This window comes from Hemicordylus capensis, chromosome 2, assembly GCF_027244095.1.
Source record: "Hemicordylus capensis ecotype Gifberg chromosome 2, rHemCap1.1.pri, whole genome shotgun sequence".
Taxonomy (NCBI): Eukaryota; Metazoa; Chordata; class Lepidosauria; order Squamata; family Cordylidae; genus Hemicordylus; species Hemicordylus capensis.
In genome coordinates this window covers 261,716,112-261,736,842 of record NC_069658.1, presented here as the reverse complement: position 1 = coordinate 261,736,842, position 20,731 = coordinate 261,716,112, and the positions used below count along the sequence as shown (strand labels likewise).

At 47.1% G+C, this 20,731-nt stretch overlaps 2 protein-coding genes across 2 annotated transcripts in view; one reads left to right on the top strand and one right to left on the bottom strand.

Annotated features, from left to right (window-relative positions):
* LOC128343529 (cholinesterase-like) overlaps positions 1–20,731 on the top strand; it is a 94,142-nt gene that overhangs the window by 26,849 nt on the left and 46,562 nt on the right. The window lies entirely within an intron of this gene.
* On the bottom strand, positions 2,912–19,229 carry LOC128343531 (cholinesterase-like). Its single transcript, XM_053292743.1, has 5 exons — positions 19,032–19,229; positions 15,941–17,432; positions 13,468–13,625; positions 6,367–6,452; positions 2,912–3,502 (listed from the first exon to the last, which is right to left on the bottom strand). Exons 2-4 carry the CDS (start codon positions 17,422–17,424, stop codon positions 6,385–6,387), a joined length of 1,710 nt encoding a protein of 569 aa, XP_053148718.1. The 5' UTR covers positions 17,425–17,432; positions 19,032–19,229; the 3' UTR covers positions 2,912–3,502; positions 6,367–6,384.

Sequence of the window (20,731 nt, the reverse complement as noted above, 5' to 3'; positions counted from 1 at the left end):
TATCTCATGAAACAGATACAGCTGGCGTATCAAACAAAGCTGATAGAAAGAACATTGGGCCACCACCCCAGCCGGGGACACCAGGGAGAGGTTTGGATCCAGAAGCACCCCCCAGACTGCATACCTATTCCTTCTGGGGAAGCGTGACCCCATCCAGAACTGACAGGTTGAAATTGTCTCCCGAGTTCCAACCCCACACAATAAGTACCTGCATCTTGTCTGGATTCAGTCTATTTTTTATCCCACATCTAGCCCATCACTGCCTCTAGGCAGGCATTTAGGGAGGTTATACCTTCTCCTGATGACGTTGACATAGATAAATAGATTTGGGTGTTGTCAGCATACTGATAACACCCTGCACCAGATCTCCTGATGATCTTTCCCAGTGCTTTCATGTAGATGTTAAAAAGCATTGGAAACAATATGGAGCCCTGAGGGCTCAGTTCAGATTTTGAAGAGCAACAGTTTCCATCTGGAATCTTCCCAAGACAGGAGTGGAACCACTGCAAAGAAGTGTCTCCAAACCCCAACCCCTTCAGATGCTCCTGGATACTACGTTGATAGTATCAAGAGCCACCAAGCGATCCAAAAGGACCAGCAGAGTCACACTTCCTCTATCAATTCCCATCCATCAGGCTGACCAAGGCAGTCTCCACCCCATAGCCTGCCCAAAAGCCAGTTTGAAATGGGTCTAGATAATCAATTTCCTTGAATATTGTCTGGAGTTGACACCAGCATCCTTTGTACGTGCCTTCATCAGTCTCTCCTGGGCTGATCGCTAGATGCAGGGCCAACCTGGGTCCTGGGCCTTCACTGTTCCCCCTACCTCTTGCAAAAGCAAGCAACCCTGCATGTAGCAAAGCAGCTGCAAGCCAGGCCAGGAGAGGCTGATGAAGGGACGTGTGAAAAAGAGTACAGGCACTGGGTAGTGGACAGTCCACCTCCTTCTCAATGATGCCAGTGCTCTCCTTTGTGCGCCCCTCTGTCAGTCTCTCATGACCAGCGGTCAGTTCTCTACGTTGAGGTATCGCTTTATTCATGCACAAAGTTTGGGGAAGGGCTGATGGCATGGGGCCCGGGATGTCACAGAATGATGGCCCACGGCTCCACCCCATGCAATGAGAGGATGGAGCTGCTGGGGAAAGTCTTTCTCAACCCTACCTGGAGATGCCAGGAATTGAACTTGGGAACTTCGGCATGCAAACCAGATGCTCTTCCATTATGGTCCTTTCCCAGAGATGTCAGTGTCCAGCCTCTGAAGTTTCCTGAGCTTTCACTGTGGTTTGTGATCAACTTAGGACCAAACTACAGGTAAGAGTAGCAAACACATGTCTTTAAATGGGCGTCTTCTGCATCCAATGTAAAGGAGTGGGTATGATTTAAAGCACATAAGGGGTGTGTGGGCAGGGAATGCTGAACACTCCCCCTTGGCCTCTCCCTCTCCATGCCTACTGTTTCCCAATGTAGTTTCCCCCTTGGCTATGCTGTGATAACTCAGAAGTGAATTCAACTAAGGGTGGTTCACATAATACGTTACCAGAGGGATGCACAACTTTGACCAGCTGCTGTCAGACTACAACTCCCATCCTCTCTGACTATCGGTCACTGTGGCTGGGGATGTGTCATGGCCCAGACCTCTGAGTCAGAAGAGTCAGAAGAGGAGCAGGAGGACTTGGCTGTGAGAACAGACTCTGAAGCTGGGCTGAAACGGCAGCAGACAAAACAGCTGGCAGAGATGAGGGCTGAGGAGACTGATCAGTAGGAAGCAAGAATTTCATCTGTGTTAAGAAGATGTCTCAAGAGAAAGGCTCAGTGGGAGACACGCAGGTGCAAGATCTCACAGGAGAGGAAACAGAAATGCTGAGTCAGGATAGCCTGATTGGCTGCTGGTTTTCTTGAGCCCTATATTAAGCAGACGCTGTTCCTGGGACAATACTGTCAGCAACGTTGCCTTCCACAGACAGTGTTCCTTGTACTTAGAATCATTCAACCTTTCTTGTTTCAGCCTGTCCTTGTTCTGTTCATTCCTTGCTCCATCATTTCAGTTATTACTCAGTTATCGTAGAGTCGGGGGGGGGGTACCTAGTTTAGTTTCAAGGGACTTTATTTTGTTAATAGTACTTTATCTTTGTGAGTCATTCTTTGCTTTTGTTCGTGCAGCTAAGCTGCTATTCTTATCTCCAGAATTTCTAGTTGACTCACAGAAATAAAGCTGAAGGGATCGTAAATCCTGTCAGGTCAACCATGCCAACAGATTTACGACAGGATGGCAGGAATGGTAGTCCAATAACAGCTGGAGGGCCAAAGCTGTGCAGCCCTGCCTTACCAGCTCACAGCATGAGGAAGGGGATCCACCAAGAGCATGCAGGGGCGGAGCCACCATTGGGTAAACGGATTCAAAGAACCCGGGACGCCACCCCTCAGGGGCCATGCCTCACGGCCCTAACACATACACACCCCGTATCTGACCTCTTTTAAGACAGGGAAGAGCCGCTCCTGGCCATGCTGCAAATGCAGTGCCGGCCTGGTTCTAACTCCAAAATGGGGCCGCGCAGCCCAGCTCGGGAGCCAGACCACGCCCCCCTCATCTGACCTCAGATGCAGGGGTGGGGTGAACAAGGCCACTGCCGGAGCCGGGCACAGGCCGCTTGCAGTCTGGCTCCGCCTCTGAGAGCATGCCCATCGTGACTTCCTCCACATCCTTCAAATACTTGTTTAAACAAGGATTCAGTGCATGTGGAAGGATGTCATTCCTCCCCCTCCCCACAGAATAAAGAGACATGTCAGGAGGGACTTGGATGTCCATGGTAGATGTCATGATGAGAATGCATTCGGTGTGTCTTCTTTCTGATCGTGTGAGCCAGTAACGTATCCTTTAGAAAACCATGTTAAAAGACCAAAACAGAATTAATTGATATTTCCCAATACTTAATTCAAATTTCAATTTTAGATGTCATGTTTCATACCAATATATTTACACAAGGAACTTCCAAGATATGCTTATTGGCTTTCTCTGTGTACTATGGATGCCAAGCAGCTAGAAAAAACACAGGCTGTTCTCAAAACTATAAAACAGTTCCTTTGCTGGGTGCTCAGCCACAAGGATCATGAGTGTCATGGATACACAACTGCACAGCCCTATTCACACATTATGTTCAACACTCATATGAGTGTACAGTGTACGCAGGCACAGATCTGTACACAGGTACAGTTATTCACACATTACAGTGAACACACTTCCTAGTTATATCATGCATTTGAGGGGCCTGTACCCAAGTTCACTTTTAAAATGACATAGGTACAGTCATACACATGGAAATATGTACACTCATACAACATAATTAGGCTTGTGCTTTAATTATATCTTTGTTAATGAGATCATTCCTAGCAAGTCCTGTATAGGCAATGGAGCCTTATTGATCAGTACAGAAAGTTTTCTTCTGCTTATCTTGTCACTTTTCCAGGCCTGTTGAAAATGTTTTTTGTTCAAGCTCAGCAGCACCTATAGTTAGGAAAGGAACACAGATAGATTAGTCTGCAGCGTTAAGTAGATGAGAGTCCTGTCCGGAAACTAGACTTGCCATCAGAATGAGTAAGGGGGTAATCAGCAAAGTTAGCAGAACTTTTAAGTTCTGATTGACTACAGCTTGCAGATATTTGAAGGAAGATATTCTGACTCTAACATTCCAGCTGCATTCATACTAATGTCAAATCAGAGTTGAAGGGGGCAGAGGTTAGAATTTGTGTACTTCCTAATGTGTGAAAAAGTGACCTGTGGTTTAGTTCTCCAAGCTCCAATTTGAACATTCGGTTTGTAGTGTGTTTCGCTGCTCCAACCTGAGGTTTGAAGGTGGCACCATTACATCTGAACACAGACATCACCATAATGACAGTTTCATGCTGTTTCTGGAGCCAAAATCATAGAGAGGGCGGCCCAGACCCACCCAGGAATGCACCCGCTCCATGCCTGCCATGCTTCTTGACGGCCACCTCTCCCAACACTTGCCCTGCCGCCTTTCTCCACGCTCTTCAAGCCGTTGCCCAGAACAGGGACAGTGCCTTGTCCCATCCCAAGTTTCTAAGCCTGTCAAAGGGAAAAGTCACATTGGGGGATGCCCGCTTTCCACTCTGGCAATCAAAAGAGAAAGAGGACAAGATTGCAAGATGGGCACTATGTGTTTTGGTCTCCAAAAATGAATCAATAAAGAAGTATGTTTACAAGCCTATGCAGTCACCGTGACACCATAAACCAGGCAACCCGATTAGATCGCTGCAAAGATGAGATTTGGCAGGGCAGCAAAACCCGGGGTTGTGTTTAAAGGGCAGCCCCAACCAGGAATTCTTGAATGGCTCTGCTGTATTTGAAGGGTGGCCCAGCCCTTTTCCCTTGGGTAAAAGTATGCCGTCTCTGGTGTTAGTCATGAGAGGAGTCGTTCAGCAGGAGCCACATTGCCTCAGTTACAGGAGTTATTCCTCCTATGTGATGAGGATGGATGGATACTGCTTTGGAGCGGACCGCTCCCTCATGAGAGTCATGGGCCATTGAGAGACCCATGCACTACTCATGAGAAGAACCATACTGGGGTACACAGGGATGGGGCTGAACTGTTAATAATGTGTGATCCTTCTCCCAAGGACTGCCTTCTCATGAGAGTGAAATGCCATGGAGACACGCAGGCGGGCAGGTCAGCAGCTTTCGCCCAGCCTGGTTGCTCGACACAAGCAAGCTACAGGGATGGGTACCCCAGCAACCCCTTTTCCTGTTTGGCAACTGCCATGAAGAAGCAGTCCAAGCAGTCCCTCTGCCAGTCCAGTTGTCCATTGACACATATCCATGTTTGTTTTTTCATGGTATGGCCACCCTACTTTCCTGGGGTTGCTGATCATCAAGGTTCCCCTCATCCATGATTCCCTCCAGCAGCTGATCTGCATACATTGCAATGCCAGTACAACTCAGGAAATTTGGATGAGAGTAAAGATCTATCCTCAGTCCCGGTGTTTCTCTAGTCTGCCCACCCAGTACTGCCCAGACGCATGGAGTGGCCACTACTCCTTGTGAGTATGAAAGAGTTGCCTGGAGAGGAGGGGGAATCACAGTGTATCAGTTCTATTATTTACCAGAGAGAATGGGGGGGGGGAACCACACAAGCAGGGCCCCCTTGATTTGGATGGCCTATATCATGAGAGCACAGTCTGACATAGGCCTGAAGCTCACTGAGCCTCTGGTCCTCCCCAGTGGACTGGCCCTCTCATGAGAGGGCTAATCCCTGGGCCGAAAGCCAACATGGGGCAGGAGTGTGCTTGGGTGTTGCTGGACTGCTTTGTCGGGGTCTGCCATGACAAGAGCATCCTTTGTCACAGTGGACCAGAGACCCCAGGATCCTTTGCCTTCCCTCATATACATATCCCCTCCTAGGAAGTCGTCATGATCCCTTCCAAGCGAAATAGAAAATTAGTGCCCCTCAGCATCCCCCCATTGCCAGAAATTGTGCTTTTCCAAGATTGTTTTGGTCCAGGGCTCTTATAAGTGTGGTGGTGCAATTGCTGTCAGGAGAAGGGCTTAAATGGGATTTAAAGGGATTGGAATGCCCTTTCCCTGCCAAGGGTGGGTGGTCCATTCCGAAAAGGCATGATTGTGCTTGACATGCCCTCTTGAAGATTGTGGCCAATGGCTGCCACCCTGAAGACCAGGGGCGTAACTATAATAGGGCAAGGGGAAACAGTTGTCTGGGGGCCCACTGCCTTGGGGGCTCCCCCAGAGGCAAGTCACATGACTGACTCCCCCAGCCGCACACCCACCCGGGCTTCCTTCAGTTGTATTCATCCTCCAAAATTGATGTGAGTGTTAAGACCTGGAGCTACCAGAACAGCATGTCTTTCTCTAGTACCATTAAGGGACTTGCATCGTCCACAATTTATAAAACCTTATAATTTAGAATGATGTTCTATTGTGGCACATAGGGGGTGTGTGTGTGTGTGTGTGTGTGTGTGTGTGTGTGTGTGTGTGTATGCTTTTTGTTATCATTATTCAGCCGCATTTAAGATTTCTTTACTTCATGAACTGAGTTTCAGTGAGGTGGGGGGCATTTTAAAATCTTGTCTCTGGGCCCACTCCAACCTTGCTACTCCCCTGCTGCAGACATTCTGATGCCTTGCCCACAGTCTGGCAATGTGAGTGCTATGGGATTTGCGGGGATGAGGCCTTGGAGGACCAGAAAGAGGAAGTGGATTCCCTGCCCTGAAACCGGAGGTTTCTGGGGTACAATTGGACAAACATCTGTGATGTGATTCATGGTTACAAAAATTAACCTCAGGTTCATCTATCCACAGATTGTGGCTACATGCATCTGAAGAAGGCATGCTGACCTTCCATGGAAATTCCTCCTATTCAGTTATTGATTCCTTCCCATCTTCCTCCTTGCTTGGTGAAACAGGGTCTCCTTTGGCTTTGTCTGCAGAAGAAAAAATCAGGCAAAGGTAGCTGTCCTATTTACTTCAATTAGACAAATAGAGATACATAGGAATCTGATGGAAGAGGGATGTTGAGGACTCCACAGGCTCTTAGAGAGTCTAGATATCTGAACAACACAAATGGATATATCAGCAACTTTCATGGCTCCCCACAAAGAATTCTGGGAATTTTAGCTTGATTGTGGTGATGGTGTTCTGATGCTTCTCTGTTAGGGTCCCTGGCTTTCCCTCCTGAACATATGCACACATACATACAAAATTATGATTCCCTGGGGAAAGGGAAGTCCGTTAAGCCTGTTTAACTCTTAGTGTAGATACGTCCTTAGCTATTCAGGACCAGAAAGCCAAATGTATCCATAGCCTGAGTATAATATGAGTTTCTAATAGACACAGGATTTTCAGATGCTCTGTATTTTAAGGCTGAATCTTTTATTTCACTATACAACGTACTTTAAAGAACATAACCTTTTAAAAGATGTTTACAAACCCATAGAACATGTTGCATTTCCATGATGCCCTTTCTTTTTGCTACTGCCACTGCTTGGGAAGTTGGTCTGGACTGGTACACATATCTTCTGCATCTGAAATACTCCGTGATCCCATTCACATGAGCATGAAAAAGTGGGTAGGAGACAGTATGCTCAGGGATTCATGGTCATGTGAACTAGAGGTGTGCATGACTCATTTTTTGTGATTTGATTTGACCTTGAATTGAATTCTCTCCCAAAAAAAATTAAAGATCAGAAATTCGTGAAAAAATCATGAATTGCCCATAGGGAACAATGGGGAACTTGAATCACCCCATTGTTCCCCATGGGTACATCCTGGGGACACCAAAGTGATTTGAATGTAAGGGCATGACCCTACCTACCTACCACCCAATCCACAAAACAATTGGGCAATCCAGCGATTTAAAAAAAAATTTTGAATCATTATCTGGGTCAGTAGGTCATTCTGGAGTTCACCACCACCTAAAATGGCTGGTCGTCCAAAGCAATCATCTCCACAATGGCCCAGGTGGCGAGATGAGGCCTGGAGCAACCAGACCACTTGCCCACCGACTACACCCACCATGCCAGCAACTTCCCCAGCTTGGGAGCAGGTGCCTTACCACTATCCCAGGACACACCAGGCCTAATGCTATCAGCAGGAGCACAGACCCCACCCCCCAGGTGATGCCGTTACAGGTGCTGCAGCATCACCATCATTCCAAGATGCTTGGGGCCCTTACCCCTGCTGACCTGTGTCCTGTAGTGGTTGCAGACAGCATGGTGTGGGCCACCATGTCAGTGCTCAAAGTGGTCCCACACCATGCTGCTCTCAGCCTGGGACTGTTTTGGTGGTGGTGGTGGTGGTGGTGGTGGTGGTGGTGGTGGTGGTGGTGGTGGTACTATGGCTGTTGGTTCATTCTGGGGGCCGCCACCACCACCGCACTCCATCCAGGGCTGAGAAGGTCCAGGAACAACTGGAATGACTTCCTCCTGCTCCTCCTCAGTCTCAGATAGGGGGAGGGTTGCACCACCAACGGGGATTGGGGAGGATGGAGAGAGCAATCTGGCTGGGCTAGCAGCTGACGACACCTCCGCTGCCACAGGAAGGGCTTCTTCCCTGACAGGGGAGGACACACACACACACCCCGCTACTTCTACTTCACCCTTTATGCTGCAGAGTCAGACTCCTCTGGATAGGAAAGCCTGCACACCACATCAGCAGTGGGGATGACTTGGGGAATAGGCCCCTCTCGCTGTTGCCCAATCTCTCTCTCTCTCTCTCTCTCTCTCCAAGATATCTTGGGGCTTTTAAAGTTTTAAGCCCTAATCCTGATGACGAGGGAGAAGAAGTGCTATCTATAGTATTGTGGTGCACACACAGAAGCTAAATCCCCACAAATAAAGAAACAGGCTTTATTGGGGGGTCTGTTTTTGAAGGGGACTGAGCAAAATTGGGGGCAGGTCTACAGGAATGGAAAGCAAAGAAGGGCAGGGGTTAGTGGCCTTTCTCTAACCCACCCCTCCTGCCACCTAATCCCTCCCCTCCCCAAACTAGGCTGTATTTATAGAATTCTAGGGGAGGTGAAATAAAGAGACTAACCTTGGGAAGCTGATCTTTTTACAGTAAAAGCAGAGAAATTGCCAATTCCACCTTGAAGCACAAAACTCACCTGTCTGATTAGAATCAAGAATCTGGTGTGCAGTCAAGGCAATAGCTGGAACAACAAGCTCCATTTTAAATTGTTTTTATTTGCTTTTATACTCTAGATTTTTAAGGTTGTTGGCATTTCCTCATATAGATTACTTGATGGGAGTTTTAGATTTGCCTTCTTCTTCTATGACCTTCTAAAGGAATGTGATTTTTACTTCCATTCATACTGCTGAATAGTGGAAGTTTCAGCGTTTTATTGGTGTTATTATTAGCTTCTACATCCAAGAATGAGAAACAAAAAGTGCTTGAGTAACAGCCCATATGGTCTGCAGAAGGGAGCGAAAAAATCCAAACAAGCAAACATTGATAAATATTTGGATCACCAGGCATTAGAAAGTATTTTAGATTCCTTTAAAACCTCTAATACATTTGTTCCTCTGGCAGACATCATCCCAGGGAAACTGTTTCCTACTCTAACCCTAAATTAGACTCTGCTGCTGAGAAAATTGAAGCACTAAATAATAACATTGAGATTGCTGAGATTGGAATATCCATGCTCACAGCAAATAATTCTTTGATTGCTACTCAAGCACAAGTAGGAGGCTCTTTAGAGGCTTTGCTTAATAATGGAAATTCATTGTCCATTTTGAGGGACTCTCCAGATGCTTCTGAAACTGGAACTGGAACAAATGAGGTTTATGATCTGATTTTTCAGATTCAGCTGCCTCCTTCTGCCTCCTGACAGCTCAAATAGTGATAACAATCTGTCAGAAGATAACAGAGGTTTCTAATAAATTGAATAGAATTTAAAAGGTTTGATCAAGGGGGAAAGCAACAAATGATCCTACTGATTTAATCTACAAACAGAACACAGTTGCTGTAGAGGGAAGATATTTCTGCCTTAAAACTGCCAGAGTCTATAGAACAGCAGAAAAACGATAAAAACCATAGCTCAAAACAACATACCACCAGAGTTCTAAATCTAGGCAAATAGCCCTTATGATTCTGGAAAACTCCTTAGACGTGAGACGTTGGTGTAACAAGTAGATAATTACACTTCTTTAGGGCAGTTATTACGTTGGCACATTCGAGATGTCGATTTATCTTCATATGAAGAATTGCCCAGTCATCCAGAGGTCAAGAGGCTTCCATCAGTCATTAATCACCCTAGTTTTAATTCGGGGGGGGGTATTTAGAATCATTAAAGATATTTGTAAGAAGAGTTTTTGTGGATGTAACTCCTGGGTCCTTGTTACCTCAAAATTGTTCTGTTCCATCAGCCTCCCTTGCTGCAGATAGTAAGAGAAGGGCAAACCAACTCAGAAGCAATGGGTTAAATGAAAACTCACACAAAACTGTTAGATCAGAGCACTGAAGAATGGCCAGATACAAAGTGTTTGATGATGGAGACAAGAAGCGCTTCAAAGAAAATAATTCTGGGCAAATAGCCAAACTAGTAGATAAGAATAACTCTGTTGATAAATTGCAAGGCCATCAGATGAGAATCTTCTGATAAGCCTTGCTGAAGTGGGAACACTGTTGCTTTTGTACAAGATGCAGTGTGTAATTTACCCAAGCAAAATAAAAGAGGCAATGAAGAACCAAGGAGTGTTATATCCTTAAATAGTGATGCTAAAGGAGGAATTGACGCTATTAAGGATGAAGCAAGACCCTAAGTTAATTTCTTTGAATGGGTCTAAAGTCCCATCAGCCATAGGTGGACAGAATTTTCAAAACTGGGATAAACTGGATCTCATTCATGAGCATCTCAAAGCGATCCTTAACTCGGAATTTATGAAACAGGCAACATTACTACTGCTTGAAAAGGATTTTGAGGCCCCTGGTTTTAGACTGATTGAAGGTGAAGGTTCTACAGAGTAAAGAAGTCAGACTAAATCAGTAGGTCACCCTGGGGTTGAAATTGGTGGCCAAAATTTGTTTCTTTCTGATTCATCTATCTTAATTGAACCCTTAACATCAACACAATTTGAAAGACAGCCTTTGTGGCCTCAATCAAGGTTAGAGGCAATGGAGGTGCCACAGAGTTATTCTGCCGGAATGAATGGACTAGCTCCGTCAATCACAAGTTGAAAAGAACCAGCATCAAATAGAGAAGAAACTGCTACTCAACATTTGGAAGTAACTAAGTGACATTTAATGTCTGTGAGGCCTTTATCTTTTAAAACATGGAATGTGGCTGGTTGGATGTAAAAGATTAAGGATGTCTCCTTTATTAAATATATTTCAGATTTTGATTCAAATAAAGTCCACCTCATGTAGACAATGCCCTACCTCCTCTTGTTTCCCAACAATTTAAACACAGTGGTCCCCCGGCTACCAGGGTCTGAGGGAGGGGAGCTGCCAAGGCACCCCCTTGCACTCGGCCTTGTCACCAAATGAAGCGCTCACCAGCTGGAAGTGCAAGGCACACCTCTCTCCTCTGAAGGCAGTGTTTCACTGATATGCTGGCTGTGCAGGGCGGGGGGGGGGGGCAGCCAGCCAGCCAGTGTTTCAATGAAATACTGACTGGGGAGGGATGAGAGAGGGTCTCTCTCCCAGGAAGTGGCCCTGACATCTGACATCAGACACAAGGGGGCATGGCCAATGCCGAGGATGGGGCCCATTAGCCCCAGCAGAGTTTCCCTTCCCTAGTCAGCAGTTCGTGGAATTGCTCACTTGGAGCTCCTTTTCTTGCCTCCTCAAGAAGGCGGGGAAAGGAGCTTTCAGTCAGTGATTCCACAAACTGCTGACTGGGGAAGTGAAGCTCTGCCGGGGTTGACGAGCCCCGTCCTCAGCATTGGCCATGCCCCCTTGTGTCTGATGTCAGATGTAGGGACTTGGCTTGGGGCACAGGCAAACTCTACATGCGCAATTGTAAAGCCTAGGGGTCAGGGAAGCCACCGGAGGACTTCGTCCTCTGACCACAGTCAAGCTCATTACGCCCCTGACTCAGCTATAGCATTCCTGAGAGGTGGCTGCCCAGCCTGCATTTGAAAGCATCCAGCAAAAGAAAACCCACCACTGTGCAAAGCAGATTGTGTCACTGTCAGCTCACAGTTAGGATATTGATCTTAATATCTAGCTTGAATCTGCTTCCTTGTACTTTCAGGAACTTCCCTGCAAGCTGCATCTTTCAGCTCTCTCCCCGCGCTCATAGGAGAAGCTGCCATATACCGAGCCAGACCATTGGTCCATCTAACTCAGTATTGTCTACTCAGTATTGGATCAAGGACCCTTAAAAACATAGCTTCCCAAGGCATGGAATGAATCACACACACACTTTTCAGACCCTCAACTGAATGTGTGTAGGTCAGCAGTGGGGGTCTGATGCTATGATCCTGCTCTGCATCTCCCCCACCCCCATGTACATTCAAGACACACTCCTTGAAGAAAATACCTTTGAAGAAAGTTTAGATATTTACAAGGGTGGTACTTCCATGAGATAATGTGAAAGGGTCACCTCGAGTGGTGGATTATTGGGGCTCCAAGTGGGCATCAAGATGCCCTCCCATTTCCCTCCACTGCCTCACCTGCTTCTCTCAGCTGTCCCCACCTCCACCACCACCTCCACCGGAGGAGCTCTTCACTACCAGGTGGAACATAGGAAGCTGCCATATTCTGAGTCAGAACATTGGTCTATCTAGCTCATCAGTAGTGTCTTCACAGACTGGCAGCAGGTTCTCCAAAGTTGCAGGCAGGAATCTCTCTCAGCCCTATCTTGGAGAAGCCAGGGAGGGAACTTGGAACCTTCTGATGCTCTTCCCAGAGCAGCCCCATCTCCTGAGAGGAATATCTGACAGTGCTCACACTTCTAGTCTCCCATTCATATGCAACCAGGACAGACCCTGCTTAGCTAAGGGGACAAGTCATGCTTGCTACCACAAGACCAGCTCTCCTCTGATAGTACAAGGCAGAGCCACCACACAGCACAGAGCCCTCTCTTCCTCTCTCCTCCATTTTCTTTGCAGTGGCACCTGCCACCACTTGCCTCGGCACAGTGGATGCCTTGTCCTCCACTTCCTCTGCCTCCTCCCTCGTGTACTGCTAGACTATTTATGAAAAGGAGGAAATGGAAGAGAAAATCTATAAGCAGTCCTGTGGTGTGCGAGGGAGGAGGTAGGTATGCACCCTGCATGGCAGCAGAGGTCACTGTATGTGCATTTGGGAGCAGGGGGCAGCATTGCTGGTAGATAGGGATGGGCCCGAGAGGAAGTAGCCTTTGGCGCACTGCCTTAGGAGCACTGAAGTCTTGGGCTGCCACTGCATACATATAATTCTAGGCACATAAGGCTCTCTCTGCATGACTGGGAACTTTCCATCTGTGGGGTTCCCAATCGTGTGGTGGGAGTCCTGCACACATAGTTGTACACAGGTTATGTATGTTTTCTTCAGACTTCTAAATGAGAGCCAGCGTGGTGTAGTGGTTAGAGTGCTGGACTAGGACTGGGCAGACCTGAGTTCAAATCCCCATTCAGCCATGAAACTAGCTGGGTGACTCTGGGCCAGTCATGTCTCTCTCAGCCTAACCTACTTCACAGGGTTGTTGTGAAAGAGAAACTCAAGTATGTAGTACACCACTCTGGGCTCCTTGGAGGAAGAGCGGGATATAAATGTAAAAATAATAATAAAATAATAATAATAATGTCAGGAGCGGGAAGACGGTATGTGATCCACTCTGCCCACCACATACACACACACATGCACTTATTACTTCATACAAGAATGGCTAAAGTCTTTCAGGTTTAGGAGGTGCAGTTGCTTTTCCAAACCAAAGAAGTGTTGGTCTTGTGGAGATAACAGTCACCCACCCAAGCACACATACGCGCATACTGCAGCCCTAAGAGCCGAACTCACTTGGCTGGGCAGCCTTTTGTGCTTCCAAGAAACCACAATATCGAGCAGGGGATGTCTGTACAACCTGGGGCGGCTCAGTGCCAAGGTGGAAGAAGTTCTGCTCTGTGGCGTTGTAGAGTGGCCACTGCACCTCACTGGCTGCTGACCCCGTGGGATTCCTGTAGAGAGAGTAGAAAAATAATAAGCCAGCAGGGACTGTGGTTATGTGTGAGCAGTGCAGGGAGCTGATGTCATCCTTCATTTGTTTTAAAATGTGTTTCCCGCATGAGCAATCAAGGATTATTCCAAATGAAAACATCATCATTAGATAGATAGATAGATAGATAGATAGATAGATAGATAGATAGATAGATAGATAGATAGATAGATAGACAGACATTCCTGCTTTGTGCCTGAATTACAAACTCTGCAGGTACAGCACAGGAACCCTGAAGGGGAACCCCACAAGCACACTTGTATCTAGCCAGGGGCAGATCGTGTGTGTGTGTGTGTGTGTGTGTGTGTGCGCAAGGGTGCAGTTGCACCTCCTGTGAATTTGGATTGAGCTGACCCCCCAGGCAGACATGCCGTAGCTGCCTCAGCCTGGCCACTAGAGGAGAGAGGGGCCGGGCTCCTGTCACTCACAGATCTCCTGTCACTCAAACTGACTTGGGGCTGGGAGGGAGGGGGAGTGTGGGGGCCGGCTACTGTCACTGCTCTCAATCTCAAACTGACTCGAGTTGGGGGCTCGGCAGGAGGGAGCGCAAGGACTGGGCTGCTTGTGAGGAGCATTCCAGCTCTCTTCCACCGACTCGACAGGCAGCCACTGGGGAGGGTGCAGGGGAGGGTGCACTTACCCCTCCCTCCATTTTCCCCTCGCCGATGCTCCCTTGAAAACTAGTGCAGCAGGGCAGCAGCATACCTCCCTGCCACCTCGTCCGCTCTTCGGACCAGAAGTAGCCGCGGGGTTGCCAGAACCTAAGGGGTATACTCGTGGGTCAAATGGGCCGTAACCCAAAGTTTGGTTGTAAAAAAAACAAACCTGCCAACCCGCACATCATGTGTGCACCTATGTCTTTTAGTGCAGCTTTATGGGCAGACATGAGCAGATGATAATGCTTATCTCCATGTTGTGGGAATCTTCACCTGATAATTCTATATCAGTAATGTACTGCAGAACTTGGGGAATGGCATGGAGGCCACAGATTGCCCTTAAACAACATGGCTAATGCTTCACCATTGATGCCTTTTGCAAAGAGTCTTGAGGATTGCCTCATTTATTGCTTAATACAGAGATTAATCTCTGTGAAGGAAATCATGGGCACTTTGTCACGTCTTTTGAAAGCATGGGCATAATTCTCTATAAAGCCTAAGCAGTTTGAGGTCAAGATACCTAAAGGACTGCCTCATCCCACATGAATCTACCCGTCCTGTACAATCTCTTAGAGAGCTCCTTTTACAAATCCCACCGTACTCTGAGGCTTAGTTGGCAATGACATGCAAACGGGCCTTCTATGTGTTTGCCCCTGGTCTTTGGAACTCTTTGCCACTTAAAAGTGTGTAGAACTCTCTTTGTTTTTGAACATAAGATGCTATCTTTTCCAGGAGGCTTTAAACACAGGGCTTTTATTTCAAATCTCCTCTGGAATGGAGTGTGCCAGTCCACATATTACCTGGATTTACCCCGAAGTCCCTGCGGGCTATCAGGGACCAGAACAAAGAACACTGTTTTTCCCCGAATGGAGGCTGCACATTCTGGCTTAGCCCAAAGTATGTCTGGCTTTTTACTCGTCACACGGGTCTTCCGTTCTTAACTGTCAAACTAAAAAAAAAAAAAAAAAAGCTCTCTTGCCTCTTCCTCTGTGGTGTGATTTGCAATTGGTTGGAGGAAAAACCCAGAGCAAGAGTGAGGGGAGGAACCAACAGCTATGTGTCAATTTAATCCCCCAAATTAAACATCTTGAGAATCTGCTGCAAAGCAGATTCAATCCTCAGATACCCCACAGCATGAAGCCATGTGTGAATAACTCCCTGCAGGCCTTTCAGAATATCCCTAGATTTGTGGTGCTCTCAGCTATGGTTTTTGTTGCTTCTATCTGTATAGTTCCTTGCTCCTTTAACTGGTGGTTTATTGCTGCCATTTTTTTAATTTTTATTTTTTTAGTTTGCTGCAGTTCTGATTTTTAATATTGTTTTCAGCTGCTTTGAGTCCTTCAGGGAAAAGATGGGATGCAAATGTTTTGAATGAATGAATGAATGAGGGGTATGAAAGAAAAAGGTTGTTGCTGTAGTCATCTGACCATTATGGAGTTAAATTTAGAACCTCTTATTGTGAGCAGGAGCAAGACTTTAGACTTCCCTTTCCAAAACCCTTAGGCTTTCCTTTCCAGATTTTACCCAATGATATTGCAGAAATTTGTTAGCCTGCAGATAAGGTATGCAGAAATCTTACTTTTATAGAAGAAGGTGTTCTTATATAAAAGCAACGCCTTACCCATTTCTGGCAAACCCTGCCCAGTAGCGCATCATCTTTCGGCTCAGTGCAGCCTCAGCCTCCGTATATGTCTGATTGGGTCTCAGCACTGATGCAAGGGTTCCAAATAAGTAAGGCAGCTCAGCACCGTGGGGCGCCCCAATCCATTCGGGCCAAAAGGAGCCAGGGGTGTGGTGAGTAAACAAGTAAGCGTACACAGGATTCCCCGCTTCAGCCACCTTTGCAGCAATCTCAGCAACTGGGCATACAAAGAAGTAATCACTGCACAACTGTGACATCGCCCATCGATATCGTGCTATGCCTCTGTCCTCTTCACTGTATTTCAGTGCCACAGCCTGAATAACTGGCTCAGTTGCCCTTCGCACTGTCATCTTCACTGCTTTCAGGAGCTGCTCCCAAGTGAGTAGCCCATCCACCGCTTCGGGAAAACTATACCGCACAAAAGTAGTCCCTTCATTGGCGGTGGCACCAATGAGGATTGATTTGGCCTGAATGTGCCCAGACCCCAGAAGCTTTTGTGGCTCGTCAGGCAGGAACTCCCCATCTGTGGTTGGTGAGAAGGGAAGATCCAGAAGCAGCTCACTTGCCATCTTGGACAACTCATATGGAGCGAATTTTGCTGCTTCCACTTGCTGCAGGCAGCTCACCACAACACTGTCATTGCCTTGAGGACAACCCAGCAACTGGCTCAAAGCAAGGGCTCTTTGCTTGGCTACCTCAGGACTCATCCAAGCCCAGACAGCACCGGGAGTTCCACTCTGCAGCACAGCTTGGGCAAAAAGAGGCTGGCTGCCTGGTGAGAGGAGGTGAAGGCCCACTGAAGCTGCTCCAGCACTGTGGCCAAACATGGTCACCCGAGAAGGATCTCCTCCGAAGGCAGCTGCGTTCTCCTTCACCCACCTCAGGGCCAACTGTTGATCCAACAGGCCCATGTTTCCTGGGGCATCTGGGGGCAATGAAAGGAAGCCTAGAACTCCCAGGCGGTAATTCAGAGAGACCACAATGACCTTCTCAGTAGCAGCTAAGGATGCTCCATTGTACACGTCAAGGGAAGCTGTGCCAGTGATGAATCCCCCTCCATGTATCCAAACCATGACAGGAGCTGGTGTGGAGGGCTGTGGATGGGGCACCCAGATGTTGAGAAAGAGACAATCTTCTGATAGTGGTGTATTGGCAGCCCATATGGCAGCATCAGGGAATCCCAAAAAAATGAACTGGGGGCAGGAGTTGCCATAGTTGTTAGCCTCCAAGACTTGGCTCCACGGCTGGTGAGGATGGGGTTTCTGGAAACGCAGTTTCCCCAAGGGGGGTTCTGCATAGGGGATGCCCAGATAAGCAGTCACAGTACCGGAGTCAACCAGAAGACGCTTACCCTTGACAGGGCCACTGCTAGTGACCACCACAGCATCATTTTCAGCAGCAGAGCTGGTGGCCAGTGAAAAGAGGAGGCAGAAGTAGAAGAGCGAAGTGAGGAGGCCAAGCATGGCAGAAGCTGGAAGGGAAAAAAGACCTCAGGAAGTTTACAAAAAACACCAGATGGGACATTTCCCATCTTTTTTCCCAGGGGGAAAAAGACCTCAGGAAGTTTACAAGAAACACCAGATGGGACATTTCTCGGCTCCGATCTAATCCATGGCAGACTGTGACAGGGAAATGGCTGAGTTTTCTTGCTCTGGAGACCAACTTCACTTAGCTGACATCCTGCTGACAAGCCTTGGTCTGGGGAGTGTTTCTAGAATGCCCCGAGGTCAATTCAAATCACTGACCCCTTCAGCAAACATGCCACAGTCACTCACTCAGCAGCATTCTGATGTCTGGTATTTCTCAATGCATTGGTGTCTCTTTGAGGAGAGATGTCTTCAAAGCAGGTGAAATACACAGCCCTGTCCCTGATTATGGATGTTCCTTTGATTGGAACATCATTACTGAGCATTGCTAAGATTAGGGTTACCAACTAGGGACCTTTATAGAGGAGATGCGACTATATTGGGGACCAAACAACTTTTTCTGCATGCGTTGTGGTATCCGGAGTGCTGGGAAGCAGCTGGAACATTGTGTTTGCTCAGAACACTTTGCTCTCATGAGCAGCTTCTCTTCCTCTAGTCTCCTTCCCCTTCCTACTAACCATCTACCCATTGGGGAAGCCAGAGAGGAGGTTCTGCTTCAGTGGCAGGTTGCAGAGCCACATGATGCAGGAGCACGGATAGGTGGGCCCAACAGGTGCCGCTTGCTCTCTCCATGTGGTGGCGGCAGCAGCAGTGAGAAGTTATCAGTTAGCCAACTAAGTCTACTCAGCTAGTAGCTACCCCTGATAACTGAGTAAAAAGGCAGCTTTTAATGTGGTGAATCTCTTCTATTTATCATGGGGCTTTCTCAGGCAGCAGTTTTACCTCGCTTCACCATGCTAAGTGTCAATGTGCATTCATATGTTGGGTGGGGGGGGTTACATTGATGTCAGTGCAGAGACAGCAAGGTGCTGTTCATACATTGTTCAGCTTTTTCCTTGTGGAGTTGGGCTTAGCACACCGTATCTTCATGCTAAAATGTTGCTCTTTTAAAAACAATTTATGTATGCTGCTCTGGCATATCCTGTTTCTTCCTTGCTGCCGCTGCCCCACCCCACCCCACCCCACCCCACCCCACTGCCTTCTGCTTCCACCTCCTCTTCATCCTGCCTCTGTTGCCTGACACCCACCCAGCCTCTTGTGGGCTTGCCAAAGTGGCTGAGCAGCTCAGGAGAGGTGGTGTATAAATAAGCAAACAAGTCAACAGATGCTGAATCCAGCCCAGAAGAGAGTAATGATGACGGAGAGAGGATGTGGGGGAAATTTTCAGGCTCAGTTTACTCACTACAGGGTTGTAGGGAAACAGTTGAGCTTTTCAACTGTTTGAAAATCTTAGGAGCACAGTAAATCTTAGGAGCACAGTAGGGCTTATTCGCCAGAAAGACAAAGAGCTAGACATCAGGTTTCTAATTTTAATCAGTTAGGAATTCTGATTTCATCCTTCCCTCGCCTGAACCCCTGTCCTTCTCTTTCCCAAAGACCACTATCCCATTCTCACATCAATTTTCTGGATTGTTTGGACTCACCTTCCTTCTCTCTGGTGGGCTTTTGCCACTCCTCGGTATATCTCACAGCTCAGTCCAAAGGAGGAAGGTAAATGTGGCAGTGATGGATATGCTCCTTGCAACATATGCAAATAATAGCCAAGGCAAGAGCAACTGCTAGTATGCTGTCCTGGTAAGAGCAATGGCCACTGGACCTTGTCCACTCAGTGGGAGGAGGTTGCGTGTTGACAAGGTGGAAGTCCATTTCAGAGGCCAAAGAGATGGAAAAACAGACTTTGCTTTCACAAGTCGTGGGTGGGCTGCAGGCAAAGAGGAGCTATAAATGAAATGCAGCCTCGCAGCCTTGACAAGGCAAGTGTCCCATCAACAACACCAGCCTTGATTTCAAGGCAGCTGAAAGCAAAGTTAGCAGGAGAAGTGGTGAATATATAGAGCTGCCTTTTATGGAGACAGACTATTGGTTCATCCAGCCCAGAAATGCTTTCTCTGAATGCCTGCAACTCTCCAAATTCTCAGCAAAGGACTTTCCCAGTCTTCCAACCGGAGATATTTTTAACTGGAGATGCCAGGGATTGAACCTGGGGCCTATGACATGAGACTAAGCAGTGAGTCTCATGCAGTGAGTCTCAGCAGTGACCAATATTCAATTAGAGGAGAGTCCCTTAGTGAATATCCACAGCTTTACAGAGTAGGGACAGCGAACTGAAACATTACCAGACGGTGATTTTACTTTGCTTCACCATGGGAAAGGGCAGGGGTGCTTTCACACATCGGACAGATCTACATTGAAGTCTGTGCGAGATACTGGGGAGCACTCCATACATGATTTGGGGTTTTCTCAGTGCATTGGAGCTTAGCTCACATTATCTCCACACTAAAAAGTTCCACTTTTTACAGCAGCTTTTGGGGATACTTAGATATATCTGATATACACTTATGTTTCTTCTGAGATGTATGGAGGGGGCCATGCTGATAGAGCACCTTTTGGTTAAGCCTTTTAGAATGTTTGCTTACTGATCTTGCGGAACATCATTCTATGCATCCACACAGTGCATTTTGTTTTCCTATTTTAATAAAATGTATCTCTTATTTCACCCTTTTGGAAAGCCTCCTGACTCTGACTTCCAGTGGTACTTTATGGTGAACATAAGAAGGCTTTTCTTAAAGCCAAGCTTTTTTGCTTTTTTGCTTTTTTTAATTTAACATTTGCTTGGTGATCATGCAGAACCTTGTTCTATGCACGCACACCATACAAGTGCGGGTGCATAGAATGATGTTCCACAAGATGACCAAGCAAATGTTGTTTTTAAAGCAAAGAAGGGAGGCTTTAAGAAAAGCCTGCTTATGTTCTTATGTTCACCATAAAGTGCCACTGAGAGTGGGACCCTCCCTGTGCACCACTCTGGGAACGGTACACCCTACACAATGGGGTGTACACAATGAATGGTGCACGGTATGAATGGTGCACAGAAAAAAAAATTGGAAAGAACCAGCAAGAACCCTAGTAAGCAGCCTTATGTGAACAGCCCCCAGATTTCTTCAAATTCTCTTTATTGCGCTTACATGCAGCTAATATATTCTCATAATTTGCTCTACTTTGCTTCGCTTAATCCTGCGGTCAAACCCACCGTCTGGTAAAAGCTGTGGTGGTGCATAAGCTAGATCCAGCCTCTAAGGAAATGTTACCTACCTACCCCACACCCAATGACCCTACTAAGGTA